This window comes from Scyliorhinus torazame, chromosome 13 (genome assembly GCF_047496885.1).
Source record: "Scyliorhinus torazame isolate Kashiwa2021f chromosome 13, sScyTor2.1, whole genome shotgun sequence".
Taxonomy (NCBI): Eukaryota; Metazoa; Chordata; class Chondrichthyes; order Carcharhiniformes; family Scyliorhinidae; genus Scyliorhinus; species Scyliorhinus torazame.
Window position 1 is genome coordinate 218,767,971 of NC_092719.1, and position 16,415 is coordinate 218,784,385.

At 50.9% G+C, this 16,415-nt stretch overlaps 1 protein-coding gene across 1 annotated transcript in view; it reads left to right on the forward strand.

Annotated features, from left to right (window-relative positions):
• Positions 1-1,326: 1,326 nt before the first annotated feature.
• Positions 1,327-16,415, forward strand: part of LOC140388627 (thioredoxin reductase 1, cytoplasmic-like) — a 78,982-nt gene continuing 63,893 nt past the window's right edge. Inside the window, exons 1-5 of the mRNA XM_072473073.1 lie at positions 1,327-1,512; positions 5,492-5,552; positions 7,340-7,464; positions 8,865-8,894; positions 16,373-16,415. Coding sequence (XP_072329174.1) covers positions 1,396-1,512; positions 5,492-5,552; positions 7,340-7,464; positions 8,865-8,894; positions 16,373-16,415 — 376 coding nt within the window. The 5' untranslated portion in view covers positions 1,327-1,395. The remainder of the gene's footprint in view (positions 1,513-5,491; positions 5,553-7,339; positions 7,465-8,864; positions 8,895-16,372) is intronic.

Below are 16,415 nucleotides of genomic sequence, written 5' to 3' on the forward strand. Positions count from 1 at the left end.
GATAGGGATTGGGCTCCTTACATGGGTCCCAGTGCCCCCCCCCCCCTCCACATGGGTCCCAGTTGCAGAAACCACAGCTACTCCACAGGGGGCGCTCTAGCCCGTGTTGCCATGTAAATTGGCGCCATGACCTCAGAGCTTGTAGTTGCGTCTTCCGCATTGCCTGTGGGGTCCTGCAACATCTTTCGGACACAAAATAAATTAAATGTTCCCATTAAAGATAGTTGATAGTTTTAGTTAGCCAGAGGGCCGGCAGGGTGGGGAGATGTGTGTCCATCAGATCTCTTCAGGCAGGTCGCGGGAGCATGCGCAGTGATTCCGGGAGAGCGCAGTGACTGGGGCAGGGCGGAGCGTGCGCAGTGACTCGGGCAGGGCGGAGCGTGAGCGGTGACTGGGGCAGGGCGGAGAGTGCGCAGTGACTCGGGCAGGGCGGAGCGTGCGCAGTGACTGAGGCAGGGCGGACCGTGCGCAGTGACTCGGGCAGGGCGGAGCGTGCGCAGTGACTGAGGCAGGGCGGACCGTGCGCAGTGACTCGGGCAGGGCGGAGCGTGAGCGGTGACTGGGGCAGGGCGGAGTGTGCGCAGTGATTGCTGGACGAGGAGCGTGCGCAGTGATTGCTGGACGAGGAGCGTGCGCAGTGATTGCTGGACGAGGAGCGTGCGCAGTGGCTGGGGCAGGGCGGAGCGTACGCAGTGGCTGGGGCAGGGCGGAGCGTGCGCAGTGGCTGGGGCAGGGCGGAGCGTGCGCAGTAGCTGGGGCAGGGCGGATCGTGCGCAGTGGCTGGGGCAGGGCGGAGCGTGCGCAGTGCCTGGGGCAGGGCGGAGCGTGCGCAGTGGCTGGGGCAGGGCGGAGCGTGCGCAGTGGCTGGGGCAGGGCGGAGCGTGCGCAGTGGCTGGGGCAGGGCGGAGCGTCGCAGTGGCTGGGGCAGGGCGGAGCGTGCGCAGTGCCTGGGGCAGGGCGGAGCGTGCGCAGTGCCTGGGGCAGGGCGGAGCGTGCGCAGTGGCTGGGGCAGGGCGGAGCGTGCGCAGTGGCTGGGGCAGGGCGGAGCGTGCGCAGTGGCTGGGGCAGGGCGGAGCGTGCGCAGTGGCTGGGGCAGGGCGGAGCGTGCGCAGTGCCTGGGGCAGGGCGGAGCGTGCGCAGTGGCTGGGGCAGGGCGGAGCGTGCGCAGTGACTCGGGAGTTGACCTGGGTTGTGGCGCGCGCGCGCGGGGCAGCTGTGCGAACAGCCGGGAAGCTTCGGGAATCTTCTCCGCGCGCCAAGTGATTAATCGGCAAATCCAAATAATTAGTTGCATTTTCTGGTGATTTCATGAGGTAAAAGTAGGCCGTGAAGGTGATTTGTTTCTCTACTCCGTGTTTGAGGGGCCGCGTCCCTCCTCCGGCTCGCCTGGGCACCATGGCGCCGACCGGCTCCAGCGCCGCTCCCGAGGAGCTCAAACTGCGGATCCAGCGTCTCATCGACTCGAACCCGGTGCTGGTGTTCAGCAAATCCTTCTGCCCCTTCTGTAAGAAGGTGAGTGCGGGGTGGCGGCCCTGGGGAAGGGTTAATATCTCCCCGGGAGCTGGCCCGGAGTGCGCGGGGTGCCAAGCGATTATTATTGCATGAGGGGCTGAATGGCCTTGGGCTTATTCATATGTACAACTTTGCGCTATCAAGCATCAATTATCCTGCCCAAGAATGTGTCCGGATTTAGATTTTCAGTCTGTGTGACTAGAACATCACCGCAAAGCTTAATTCTGTATACAGATGCAAAGGAGCCACTCTAGGTTGCTAGATATTCAAATGCCTTCCAACGCAATGGTGAAAGTGATATTTGATCAAAGATTAGCCTGCATCCCTGAATTGGTTCAAGCACACACTCCAGGATTTGTATTAACACGGTACGGAGGGAAGGTGTGTGCAATTATTCAGTGTGATGTTTGAGATCAGCCTTTACAACTGAGTTCTCAATGTCCAAGATCGACTTCATGGTGCTGTTTGAACAGAGGTACTGCTCCCTCAATGAGCACAACCAAAACAAATTAACTGGCCATTTATGTCAATCACTGTAAAATTTCACAAATCGGCTATTGTGTTTGCCCACATATAGAGATTGCACTTTAGAAGTAATTCAGTCGGTGCAAGAATCATCTGACATCCTGATGCTGTGATAAGCTACAGTGCAAATAAAAGTTATTTTTGCCTTATCCCCTTTAACTGTTTCTTTGTGTGCCGCACGTGCCGCACTTTGCAGTATCCCAAGGCAAGATCAGATCCACTAAAATAATGACTGGAAAAGATTTGTAATATGAGCTTTTCACAACTGTTGGAAGTCCTTTGGAGCCATTGGAATACCTTCTAAATTGTAGTCACAGTCGTAATGCAGGAAATGTACTGGTTTGTGATGTCTTAGTTTTGAAACCAGAGAAATCAGTGCTCTCGATTACAATAGACTAGGAGAGCTAATTGAAGAACTTTCGATGTTGAGGCTGATTTGGGGAGAGGATATGTGGGTGGAGAACCTTTTGAGTCTCACTGGCCTAAACATTTATCAAAACGCTTTTTTTTTAGATCTTGGGAGATGTAAAAATATGGAATTCCCTCTCGGAAATAGTGGTGGAACTGAATAAAATAGATACACATTTGGGTAGGTAGGAGTTGTTAAACTGTATAGGGAAAGCCATCTGCTTTTAAAGGAGGTACAAAAATAATCTCCAGTTGAAAGTTGCGTCCTGACCTTGTGAGCAGTGACACCGGAGCAGGTTACCCGTGGCAGGAATTCTTCTTCACTTGTCTTTCTCATCCTGACTGAAATGCTCTTTCACTTTCTTAGCTGAGATCAGTGTGCAACAACGCTAAGGATTCCCAGTCTGCTCATTGGTAAACCTGCAGAGCAGACCCCATTTTTAGTGTTTTTTGTGAGATGTGGTAAATTGTACTGTATTTATAAACTTCATCTTGGAACTATAACATTGACATAAATGTTTTTTTTAAAATTGCCTTATTTTCGCCACACAGAAGAGAAACAAAACAACCCCAACAATATAAAAAAGAAACCAGTGCCCCCCCCCCCCCCAACACATTCAACGGCAACCAACTCCCGAAAGTGCATGATAAACAACCCCCAAGAATTGTGGACCCCCCCCGCTCAAGCTTCACCTTCTTCAGGGTCAAAAACTCCAGGTCCCCCCGCCACGCCGAGGCATAGGATGGAGATGCTGACCTCCACCCCAACAGGACCCGCCAATGAGTGATCAGCGAGGCGAAGGCTAAAACATCTGCTCCCGTCTGCAATTCAGGCCGGTCCGACCCTGAATATGGCTTCTTGGGGACTGGGCTCCACATTCATATGTAAGACCCCTGAGATTGTGCTAAATACCTCCTACCAAAAGCTTCCCAGCTTCTGGCAGGACCAAAACATGAATGAGGTTTGCGGAGCCCCACCCCCATCGCTCACAGACATTCTCCACCCCCTCAAACTGGCTCATCCTCGATTTTGTGAGGTGCGCCCTGTGCATGACTCTCAACTGTATCAGCCCCAACCTCGCACATGAGGTTGAGGCATTTATCCTCCGCAGCACCTCATAACACAGCCCCTCTTCCATCACTGTCCCCGCCCCAGCTTCTCCTCCCACTTCACCGTAATCCCCTCCATAGACATCCTGTCCTCTTCCAGGATGCTCCCATAGATTGCCAAAATAACCCCCCTCCACCTGACAGCACTGTTTCTAGCAACAAGGTAGCTGGCGCTATCGGGAAGGTCGGAAGAACCTTCCTTGCAACATCTTGAGTCTGCAGCAACCTAAACCCCTCCCCCTGAGCCAACCCATATTTCTCCCCCAGCTCCTCCAAACTTGTGAAGTCTCTCGAGATAGTTCTTCCTCTGTTTCGCCGGGTAGACCACGCTGAACCTCACACCATTGCTGTAGAGGGCTGTCTTCACCCGGTAGAAGGCTGCCTGCCTTTGCGCCAGCTCCACAGTAAAGTCCTGGTATATACGAATACCAGCAACTTCCCACTTCACCTCATGCCTTTGCTTCGTGCAACTCAGGACCTTCTCCTTAACATGGAACTTGTGGAAGAGCTTCCTCCTCTCTCTTCAACTTCTCTCCTTGCTCCTGTACCTCGGCTGAAGTCTTCAACACCGGGGCCATCGCCTCTTCCAACAGCTCCTTCATCGCTGCCACCATCTCCTTACGCATCACCAGCATGTGCTTGGCAAACTGCCTCTCAAACTCTTCTGCCATCACCTTGGTCAGAGTCACCACTGTGTGAAGGGTGCGGCCCGACCCAACGATCCAGCCTCTGCCATATTTTCTGCTGGGGAGTGGAGTGGGGGGACAGGGAGGGGAGCTCCCTGAGCTCCCTGGTCTCTTGACCAGCCTGTATCCCTCAATCCACATCACTTAAAAGAGATTGCACTAACAGATTCAAAAACACCCTCTTCCCCACTGTTACCAGACTTCTGAATGACCCTCTTATGGACTGAACTGATCTCTCCACGCATCTTCACCACTGAGTAGCACAACACTCCGTATGCTTCACCTGGTGTCTTCCTATGTATTTACATTGCAAATGTACCGCATGTTCCATGTTTTTTCATGTATGGAACGATCTGTCTGGACTGCACGCAGAGCAATACTTTTCACTGTACCTCGGTACACGTGACAATAAATCACACCCAGATAGTCTGTTTATTATCATATTTTGGTGACTGTTTGCTGTCCACAAATTGGCTGCTGTTTCCCCTACACTTCAGCAGAAAAGTACTTCATTGGCTGTAAATAAATGGAAGTGTGCCTTTCTTTCAAGAGGAGGGGAATACAAAGTTAAATACCTAGCTAGCAAGAGTTACTATTTTTCCTTTAATTGTGTAAATGTGAAATTTTATGCTGCCACTTGGGTAAGTTCTCCAGAATCTGCTTCAATCACAATGTGGCAAATGGGTAGGGTAGTCTTGCTAATATTTGTCACTATAGCTAAATGTACAGGTGGACACTACTAAGAAAGTGATGGAGAAGTAGTCTCTTATGAATTTTTTAAGCATGCGACCAATCCAACTTCTGAATACAAGTTAAATTGTGTATCAATTTTCAGTTCCAATTTACTCTGCATTATTGAACTCGTAAATGCTGTGATCATTTCCCTTCTTTAAACTTCCCACTAGGATATCCTGACAGCTATTACTCCAGGAAAATGTGACTGTCAGGTGGTGGCAGGATTAGCTTGGCTGTGATGCTGTCCAGGGCCAAATAGACTGCCTCTATTTTCTGTGTTGGCACAAACAGTCCCCTCATGGTTGAGGTTCTGGCGTACTGCCTGTGGAAACATACCCCAGCTGGAGTACATACCTTCAGGCTGTGAAAATAATGTATAAACCCAGTGTTAATCTACATTTATTTGTGGTGCAGAGTATTGTATGTGATACTTCAGACACGTAATGAATGTGGAAATCTTTAGTTTTGTCGGCACTGTTTGCTTTTAGTAATGTGTTGTGTTTTCTTTCATATAGGTTAAAGAACTGTTTAGTGCAATGGACATTGATATTCATGTTGTGGAACTTGATTTACTAGGTAACATTCCGTAAGCTTTTATGTTGTGTCAGTAACTGTTTGTTATCCTATTTCACTCTTAAGATACTATTTAATATTTAACACGCTGCCCGCGTGTTATCAGTGTATACTTGACCGTCCAAATATAAGGGAAAAATGCAGAGTCATGCAGAGCAAGGGAAAAGTATTCAAATTACAGTCCAAACTTTGGTTTGTTTTGCTAATAGCTATGATCACCATACATAATAGAGAATTAAACTGTTGAATCATATTTATGCCTTGTTCCTTCATTTTAAGGACTATCAGAAATGTTTGCTTTTCATCATGGGACATCAAATAGTGATGAGGGCTGGGAACCTTATTCAGTTTAGGCTGAATTGTACGCACACAGCCTTGCTTTTGTTAAACCAATAGACACCAAATAATTTCCAATCTGGAGTGTAGATTTGAAAGAACTTTACTGATCTGCACTCCTCGTCTTGTCAGAGAATGATGTGCAGCACAGAGCAAAATCACATGCTTAGAATCATTGGTACAGCAGAGGAGGAGGCCATTTGGCCAATCCACTTCCCTCCTTTTTTTTTACAATTGCCCCAGAATATTTTCCCCCTCATGTTTTTGTCCAATTCTCTTTGAAAGGGTGGTGGGGGAGATTCAATAGTAACAGGCAGTGCATTCCAAATTACAACTTGCTGGAGGCCAGCTTGAAACTCATTTGCATCTCACTAATGGGATGCAGAGGAAGAATCTTTCACCCACACCCAATTCTCCACGATGCCAGTAGGAAAACGACTCGGCCCAGAACACGTCTGGTTTCATCTGAACAATGCCTGGGATTCCAGCTTTTCCAATCTTTCTACATAACTAAGGTGCACTACTGGTAAATCTCCTATGTGCTCTCCAAGACATTCTTCCTAAAGTGTGTTGCCCAGAATTGTACACAGCACTCCAGTTGAGTACCTAACCAATGGTTTGTGAAAGTCTAGCATGGGTTGTTTTTGTATTTGATGGCCCAGTTTACAAAGCTGATTATCCCATAACTGCCTTATTTTACTCTGCCATTTTCAATAATCTGTGACACATTTTACTCTTGTCCTTAAAACCACATTTAGATTATCCTCACTAAATTGAATTGTTGTGTATGCCCATTTCACTAGTCTGTGTCTCCGCTCGCGTCAGGCATATGTTTGGAATTTCATCACAAGTTGCAACACATATAAATCAGTGCATAAAGGTCCACACCAGCAAGTCATTTCTGCTTGGTTAAGGTCAGTTTATATAATGCTTTATCCACTTTTTTTCCTTGACTAGCACTTAAAAGCAGACTCTAGCTACTTTTTAAATTCAGATGTTGGCCAAATTGGGGCATTTGAGTAGGCTTCACTTCAACCACAGCACATCAGTCTTTGAATCCCTGCAGTGCAGAGGAACGCCATTCGGCCCATCAGGTCTGCATCGAACCTCAGAAAGAGCACCCTACCTCAGCCCCAACCCGCACCCTATTCCTGAAAACCCATCTGGGGCAATTTAGCATGGCCAGTCCACCTAACCTGCATATCTTTAGTCTGTGGAAGGAAACCAGAGCACCCGGAGGACACCCACGCAGACACGAGGAGAAAGTGCAAACTCTACACAATCACCCAAGGCCAGAATCGAACCCAGATCTATGGTGCTGTGAGGCAACAGTGCTAACCACTGTGCTACACCGATTTGCCCATTACAATTGAGATTATAGAATGTGTGTGTTTGACCATCTTGCTATCATGATACAAAGTTGTAAGTTCTTGCATGTGGCTTTTGTTTTTCAGAAGAGGGGAGTAATATGCAGAATGTGTTACAAGAAATGACTGGCCAGAAGACTGTTCCCAGTGTGTTTGTTAACAAGGCTCACCTGGGTGGATGTGACAAAACTGTGCAGGTAATGAGGTTTTTGGTGAAAATAAATATACCTGACCACTAATAAAATTCCATACAATCTTAAATTGGTAAAGGAAATAACTGCAAGTGCCTAACTCCGTTACATGTTTATTATTTCTGCTTTATTAGTCATGATTTCGAAATACATTTCCACTTCTTGTTTTCAGAAACCATGGTCTGAACTGTGTTTGACTATGGAGTTTGCTTTAAATGGATACTTCAACTTTCTTGGTAAATGCCTGGTGTGGCGATGAAACAATATATTCCAAGAAAGTGAGGCTGGCTTCCCCTCTCTGTCCCAAATTAACTAATAGTACCTGATACTGTGTTTGTGGTGTACCTCTGGGTTCTGTACCAGGGATAGGAAGAGAAAGCAGCCAGGCGGTTCCAGGTTCGATCCCGTCTCTGGGTCACTGCCCGTGTGGAGTTTGCACATTCTCCCCGTTTGTGTGGGTTTCGCCCCCACTATCCACAGAGTGCACGGTAGGTGAATTGCTCCCTTAGTTGGGAAAAATGAATTGGGTACTCTAAATTTATATTTTAAAAAAAAAAGGGAAACATAAATAAATAAATAAATGTTTTCTGTTCTTGAGGAAGGAAGACAGCAAATTGTGAGCAATGGGAGGAGTAACTTTAGTGAAAAATCCAGAAGGGGAAAGAAGCTAAAAGGTAACATTTAATTGGGTAGGTGTAATAACCTGCCTACTTACCATTGGCTGGGGACTAGTGAAAATCCCACAATCCTGTGGGAGTATGAGCTTCCCCAATGAGAGGGGCGGAGAAATCATTAGCAGTCTCCCTGTGTAAATAAAGCTGGCCAGTTTGGAACTAGCAGGAAGGAGTAAGCAGCAAGTGAGGTTGCTGCTGTTATGTATATATATATGTTATTGTAAATAAATGTTATTTCTTGTATCCTTGAAACTCGTGCTGGATTCTTCGTGGCCATCACAAAACTGGCGACAAGGGTGAAAGTGAATAGCTGTCTACACTGTTGAAGCCACCTCCCTGGATTTTTGTTGGATACAGGTTGGAAGTTGTTTTCTATGACACCATGCCTCTGTACGGATGTTTGGATGTTTTTGATGCTGCGCTGGAAAGCTGGAACCAGTATGCACAATGGATGCGTTACTATTTCCGGGCAAACCATATCACTGACAACGAGCGCCAGGTGGTCATATTGCTACCGCCTGCGGCCCGCATACGTTTAGGGAGATTAGGAGCCGTGCGTACCCAGCTGCGCCGGACACCAAAACGTTTGAGGAACTTGCAAATTTAGTGGGGCAGCATTTTAACCCAGCCCCGTCCACGATAGTCCAACGTTACCGGTTTAATACCGCTGAGAGGACCCCAGGAGAATCCCTTGCCGATTTTCTATCCAGGCTACGCAGGATTGCGGAGTACTGTGACTATGGTGAGACCTTGTCAGAAATGTTACGCGACCGTTTGGTTTGTGGTATTAACCATGCGGCCACCCAGAGAAAGTTGTTAGCTCAGCCAACATTGACTTTTCAACAGGCCGTTCAAATAGTATTGGCCCGAGAGAGTGCAGAACGAGGAGTGCAGGAGATACAGGGAATGGAAGTGCATGCCTTGGGGCGCAACCCCTTCCGTCCGAAAATGTCCCCCCGCACTCCTGCGGTACCTTGGGTGAGGCGACGTCCGGATCGATGCCAGTGGCCGTCGGACATTCCTACCCGAAGGGAGCCTTCTCCAGAACCAATGGATGAGGAGCCATGTCCGTGTCAGACTTGTAGGCGCTGACCCCATCGCGGACACCGGTCCTGGGGGCGCCAGAGGCGCCGTCGTTACGACTGAAACTGGGACCAGCCCAGGGGCAGTACCTTCCATGTGGATGAACCTGCGGTGACTACTCCTGAGGACGTGGAGACGGAGGATGACTGCCTGCAGCTGCATTTTGTGGCAGCTCCCCGTGTGGCCCCCATTAAGGTGACAGTACGGGTCAATGGTCACCCGCTTGAGATGGAGTTGGACACTGGCGCAGCAGTCTCCGTGATCGCCCAGAGGACATTCGACTGCATCAAGCAGGGTATACAGACCCTTACATTAACCAACACACAGGCCAGGTTGGCCACCTACATGGAGGAACCATTGGACATCGCAAGAACTACGATGACACCCTGTTGTTTATGGACGCCAGGAGGGGCGTTTCCCACTTATCGTGGTGCGCGGCCATGGGCCCAGCCTGTTGGGTCGGGACTGGTTGCACCATTTGCGCTTGCAGTGGCAGCACATCCTTCAAACAGTTTCTGGAGAGTTGACTGAGGTGCTAGGACGATACCCAGATGTATTTCAGCCCGGTTTGGGGAAAATAAAAGGGCCGTAGCCCGTATCCAAGTCGAACCAGGAGCCACGCCGCGCTATTTCCGGGCGCGCCCGCTGCCTTACGCCTTGCTCGAGATGGTAGAAGGGGAGCTCACTCGTTTGGAAACTTTGGGTATTATCAGGCCCGTCTGTTTCGCTGACTGGGCAGCATCAATTGAACCTGTAATGAAGCCAGATGCCACAGTTCGCTTGTGCGGCGACTAGAAACTTACAGTGAATACGGCTTCCCGACTCGACAGATATCCAATGCCTCGCATAGAGGATCTCTACGCAAAGCTTGCAGGTGGACTCTCATTCACAAAATTAGATATGAGTCACGTCTACCTACAGTTGGAGCTGGACCCTGCCTCCCGACCATATGTAACGATTAATACACTCCGGGGCCTGTATGAATATACACGTTTGTCCTTTGGAGTATCCTCTGCCTGCGCTATTTTTCAATGCGTTATGGAGTGCATTTTGAGAGGTTTACCGTGTGTCGCTGTCTACTTAGATGACGTTTTGATCACAGTGACGTCGGAGCAGGAACATTTGGAAAATCTGGAGGCTGTCCTTAGATGCTTTTCGGAGGCTGGAGTCCTTTTACGTCGCACAAAGTGCGTCTTTCAGGCGAAGGAAGTAGTCTACCTGGGTTATCGGGTGGACCGCGAAGGTTTGCACCCCGTCGCAGAGAAGGTGCGCGCGATTCAACAGGCCCCCGCCCCGACTGGCACTTCGCATCTTCGTTCTTTCCTTGGCCTCGTAAACTATTACGGGAAGTTCCTCCCCAATCTGGCAACTACGGTGGCCCCGTTGCATCTTCTGCTAAAGAAAAATCACACCTGGGTTTGGGGTCAGCTGCAAGAAACCGCTTTCCGGCGGGTAAAACAACAATTGTCGTCGTCTGGGTTACTAACCCACTATGATCCTGGAAAGCCTTTGCTCGTCACATGTGATGCATCCCCATATGGTATTGGGGCCGTCCTGTCCCACAAGATGGAGAACGGGGCCGAGCGGCCGATAGCTTTCGCCTCCCGCACATTGACTGCAGCGGAAAAAAGTACCCGCAGATCGAGAAGGAGGGCCTGGCAATGGTCTTTGCGGTGAAACGTTTCCACCAGTACGTGTATGGCCGCCACTTCCACTATCGTGACTGATCATAAGCCTCTGCTGGGACTTTTGAGAGAGGATAAGCCAATAACGCCCATTGCTTCAGCACGGATCCAGCGCTGGGCTTTGTTGCTCGCTGCATACGAGTATTCTCTGGAGCACAAACCAGGAACGCAGATAGCGATTGCCGACGCACTAAGCCGATTGCCTTTATCGACCGGCCCCATGTCGACCCCCACGACCGGTGAGGTGGTTGCAACCCTAAATTTTATGGACACCTTGCCTGTCGCGGCATCACGGATCCGTGAGTGGACCCAGACAGAGCCAGTCCTGTCAAAGGTTCGACACACAGTCCTGTATGGTGGGCAGCATAGACAGCTCCCAGGCGAGTTGCGGGCATTTTCTTCCAAGCTGTCAGAATTCAGCGTGGAAGACGGCATCCTCTTGTTTTTAAAATTTTTTTTTCCTTTTCTGAGTTACCAAGCCAGGGCTCAGAGTGTGTGTCAGGGGCGAACCCCTAATCCAGCTCCTCACCTGCTCCAAAAAACTAATGCAAATTGAATCGAATTCATGGTCCCCACAAGAGAGACATACCAGATCTGAGCCAAAGGCTCAATGTACAGGCACTTGATCTTAGCTGAAAGGCCGAGAAGCGATGACGGCATCCTCTTGTGGGGGACGCGTGTGATTGTCCCGGAAAAAGGACAGGAGCTAATACTCAGACTTGCACAATGGGCATCCCGGTGTGACCAAAATGAAAATGTTGGCCCGGAGTTATGTTTGGTGGCCAGGCCTTGACGCCGACATTGAGAAAGTGGCCAAAGCTGCTCCATTGGTCAAGAGCATCAGAAGCTTCCGCCGGCCGCGCCCCTGGGAATGGCCAGGGCGGCCTTGGGTGCGCTTGCATGCGGATTTCGCCGGCCCTTTTCAAGGATCCATGTTCCTTTTATTAATCGACGCCCAGTCTAAATGGCTAGAGGTGCATAAGATGCTAGGCACAACGTCCTGCGCAGCAATTGAGAAGATGCGTTTGTCTTTTAGTACACATGGTCTCCCCGAGGTGCTGGTCACGGATGACAGCGCTCCATTCACCAGTGAGGAGTTTGCGAGGTTCATGAAGATGAACGGCATACGCCATATCTGCACTGCCCCTTACCACCCGGCTTCAAATGGGTTGGCGGAGCGCGCAGTGCAGACATTCAACCGAAGCCTTAAAAAGCAGTCTTCCGGGTCAATGGACACGAGACTGGCTCGCTTTTGTTTTCGTGTAGAACCACACCCCATGCGGTGACTGGGGTAGCTCCCGCAGAACTCCTAATGGGCCGGAGACTTCTCACCCGCTTTAGTATGGTTTTCCCGGCCATTGGCGCAAAAGTACGCCGCACACAAGAACGGCAGGGACAGGGTTTTTCTCAGCATCGGCCAATTCGGCAGTTTGCACCTGGTGACCCAGTGTTCGTTCTAAATTTTGCTGTGGGTGCCCAGTGGGTCCCTGGCGTAATCTTTGCCAAACGGGCCCTATATCTTACCAGGTGCAAGCCCAGGGTCGTCTCCAGCTCAAACATGTAGACCACGTTCGGTCCAGAAGGCTATCCCTTCCAAAGATTCCTCGCCCCCGGAGATCATTTCTACAGCCGCAGAGACCAGAGACAATGGAAAGTAGTCCTCACAATCTTCCTCTGGTGCCTCACTCAAAGCCTGCGCAGGCCGTCACAGAACCGCGCGGAGATAGAGACGCCGAGATGACAGAGGCAGCAGACTCTGACTCCGAGATGGAGACACCGGACGCATCTGAGGGGGAATCCTAGGGCCCACGGGCCGTGGATGTACAACCGTTAACGCCGTTCATCACGGAAGCGCCGGTCTCCGTCTCGTTACACGCCGCCCGATCCAGCGCCTCGTACAAATGGTTTCCGGCCTGCGGCAAAACTAGTCCGACGCCCTCCTTCGCTAGGGTCTTCGGTGGATTCCTTGGACTTCGGGGGGGGAGGGATGTTATAACCTGCTTGCTTACCATTGGCTGGGGGACTAATGACAATCCCACAATCTGTGGGAGTATGAGCTTCCCCCAATGAGGGGGGGCGGAGAAATCATTCGCAGTCTCCCTGTATAAATAAAGCTGGCCAGTTTAGAACTAGCAGGAAGGAGTAAGCAGCAAGTGAGGTTGCTGCTGTTATGTATATATATGTTATTATAAATAAATGTTATTTCTTGTATCCTTGAAACTCGTGCTGGATTCTTCGTGGCCCTCACAAAAGTGGGAAAGTGGTAATGAATGGAGCAATTAAAAAAAAAAAATGGAAGCAAAGAGAAGATAGACACATCAGAAAAGGTTAAATGGTCTGGACTATATTTTCCACTGGTTACCTTGCAATTCATTGATTTTTTTTTTCTGGGTTTTGGGGCGGGGTTAGACGTGTTGGGGGCAGTGAAAGTTGCAATTGGTGATGCTGCAGTATTTTTCTATCAATGAAATTGCACTTGACTAACAAGATGGTTAATGGAACAAACATTAAGGAAATGTTTATCTTGTTGGTATGGCTGTGGTTTTCTCACTCCGCAGCCTTGAAAATAAGGGGGATGGAGAAGAGAGAAAACGTTGAGTATGCTAGCTAAAATAACCCCCCCCCCCCCCCCCCCCCCCGGATGCTGCTGCTGCTGCTGACACTTACTGCTCCCCATGAAAGTCGAGGAAAGGTTGCCACCGCCAGGAGAACCCCATCAAGGACCCTCTCAAGGTGACCTTTATTCGCTCCAGGCTGAGGAACCCCGCCATGTCGCTAACCCAGGTCTCCACACTCGGGGGTTTCGAGTCCCTCCACATTAACAGCATCCGTCTCGAGCTGGTAAAAGGACTTGGGAGCATGCAGGCAGGGAAGGCTCCGGGGCCGGGTGGGTTCCCGGTGGAGTTCTATAGGAAGTATGTAGACCTGTTAGCCCCGTTGTTGGTAAGGACCTTCAATGAAGCAAGGGAGGGGTGGAGGGCCCTGCCCCCGACAGTGTCGGAGGCGACGATCTCTTTGATCTTGAAGTGGGATAAGGACCCACTGCAATGTGGGTCGTATAGACCGATCTCGCTCCTTAACGTGGATGCTAAGTTGCTGGCAAAAATGTTGGCCACGAGGATTGAGGACTGTGTCCCGGGGGTGATTCACGAGGACCAGACGGGATTCGTAAAGTGTAGACAGTTAAATACTAATGTGCAAAGGCTCCTAAATGTGACAATGATGCCATCGGTGGAGGGAGAAGCGGGGATAGTGACAGCCATGGATGCGGAGAAGGCCTTTGACCGGGTAGAGTGGGAGTATCTCTGAGAAGTGTTGAGGAGGTTTGGGTTCGGGGGAGGGTTTATCAGTTGGGTTAAGCTCCTGTATAAAGCCCCGGTGGCGAGTGTGGCCACGAACCGGCAAAGGTCGGAGTATTTCCGGTTGTACCGAGGGACAAGGCAGGGGTGCCCCCTGTCCCCTCTGCTGTTTGCATTGGCAATTGAACCTTTGGCCATGGCGTTAAGGGAGTCGGGGAAATGGAAGGGGGTGGTCCGAGGGGGGGGAGGAACATCGAGTGTCGCTGTACGCAGACGACCTGTTGCTGAACGTGGCAGATCTAGCGGAGGGGATGGTTGAGGTAATGCAGATCCTAAGGGAGTTTGGAGACTTTTCGAGCTATAAGCTCAATGTGGGAAAGAGCGAGCTCTTTGTGATCCACCCGGGGGACCAGGGAGGAGGGATAGACGACCTTCAGGAAGGGAGCTTTCGATACTTGGGGATTCAGGTAGCTAGGAGCTGGGGGGCACTGCACAGGCTTAATTTGACGCGGCTGGTGGAACAGATGGAGGAGGACTTTAAAAGGTGGGACATGCTGCCACTCTCGCTGGCGGGTAGGGTACAGTCGGTTAAAATGGTGGTCCTCCCGAGGTTTCTTTTTGTATTCCAATGCCTCCCAATTATGATTACTAAGGCCTTCTTTAAGAGGGTAAGTAGGAGCATTATGGGATTTGTGTGGGCGAGCAAGACCCCGAGGGCAAGGAGGGGGTTCCTGGAGCGTAGCAGAGATAGAGGGCTGGCGCTGCCGAATTTGGGTGGTTACTATTGGGCAGCCAACGTGGCAATGATCCGTAAATGGGTGATGGAGGGAGAGGGGGCAGCGTGGAAGAGGCTGGAGATGGCGTCCTGCAAAGGAGCGAGCCTGGGGGCGCTGGTGACGGCACCGCTGCCGCTCTCGCCGACGAGGTACACCACGAGCCCGGTGGTGGTGGCAACGCTAAAGATCTGGGGGCAGTGGAGACGGCACAGGGGTGCGACGGGAGCCTCGGTATGGTCCCCGATTAGAGACAACCATCGGTTTGTCCCAGGAAAGATGGACGGGGGGTTTCAGAGCTGGCATCGGGCTGGGATCAGAAGAACGGGGGACCTGTTCATTGACGGGACGTTTGCGAGCTTAAGGGCGCTGGAGGAGAAATTTGGGCTACCCCTGGGAAACACTTTTAGATACATGCAAGTGAGGGCGTTTGTGAGGGAATTTCTGCTACTCACGGCACGGGGGATTCAAGAGAGTGTGATTTTGGCCGTATGGGTTGGGGAGGGCAAGGTGTTGGCGATATACCAGGAGATGAAAGAAGAGGGGGAGGCTTTGGTAGAGGAGCTGAAGGGTAAATGGGAAGAGGAGTTGGGGGAGGAGGGGCTGTGGGCTGATGCCCTAAGTAGGGTTAATTCCTCCTCGTGTGCTAGGCTTAGCCTGATACAATTTAAGGTGGTTCACAGAGCGCATATGACGGCGGCGAGGCTGAGTAGGTTCTTTGGGGTGGAGGACAGTTGCGGGAGGTGCTCAGGAAGTCCGGCGAACCGTGTCCATATGTTTTGGTCCTGCCCGGCACTGGAGGGGTTCTGGAGGGGAGTTGTGGGAACAGTATCTAAGGTGGTGAAAGTCCGGGTCAAGCCAAGCTGGGGGCTAGACCTATTTGGAGTAGTGGACGAGCCGGGAGTGCAGGAGGCGAAAGAGGCCGGCATTCTGGCCTTTGCATCCCTAGTAGCCCGGCGAAGGAACTTGTTAATGTGGAAGGAGGCGAAGCCCCCCAGAGTGGAGGCCTAGATAAACGATATGGCTGGGTTTATCAAGTTGGAGAGGATAAAGTTTGCCTTGAGAGGGTCTGTGCAGGGGTTCTACAGGCGGTGGCAACCGTTCCTAGACCATCTCGCGGAGCGTTAGATGAGGGTCGGACAGCAGCAGCAGCAACCCGGGGGGGGACATCGTTCGTGGAGGGGGGGACATCGTTCGTGGAAGGGGGGGGGGGACATCGTTTGTGGAGGGAGGGGGGCAAATGGGGGGAGGATTGAAGGGGGCGGATGATTGAGGGGGGGGATGGGGATGAGGGGGGGGGTGTCTTTGAGGGGCAGGTGAGCAAGAAAATACATGAATGATCCGGAAACTGACATGTACGGGAAGAATCCTATATACAAAGTTATGTATCGTATGTTCATGTCTTGCCACACAAGCTTTATTTCTTTTCTTTGTTACGGGGGGGGGGGGGGGGGGGGG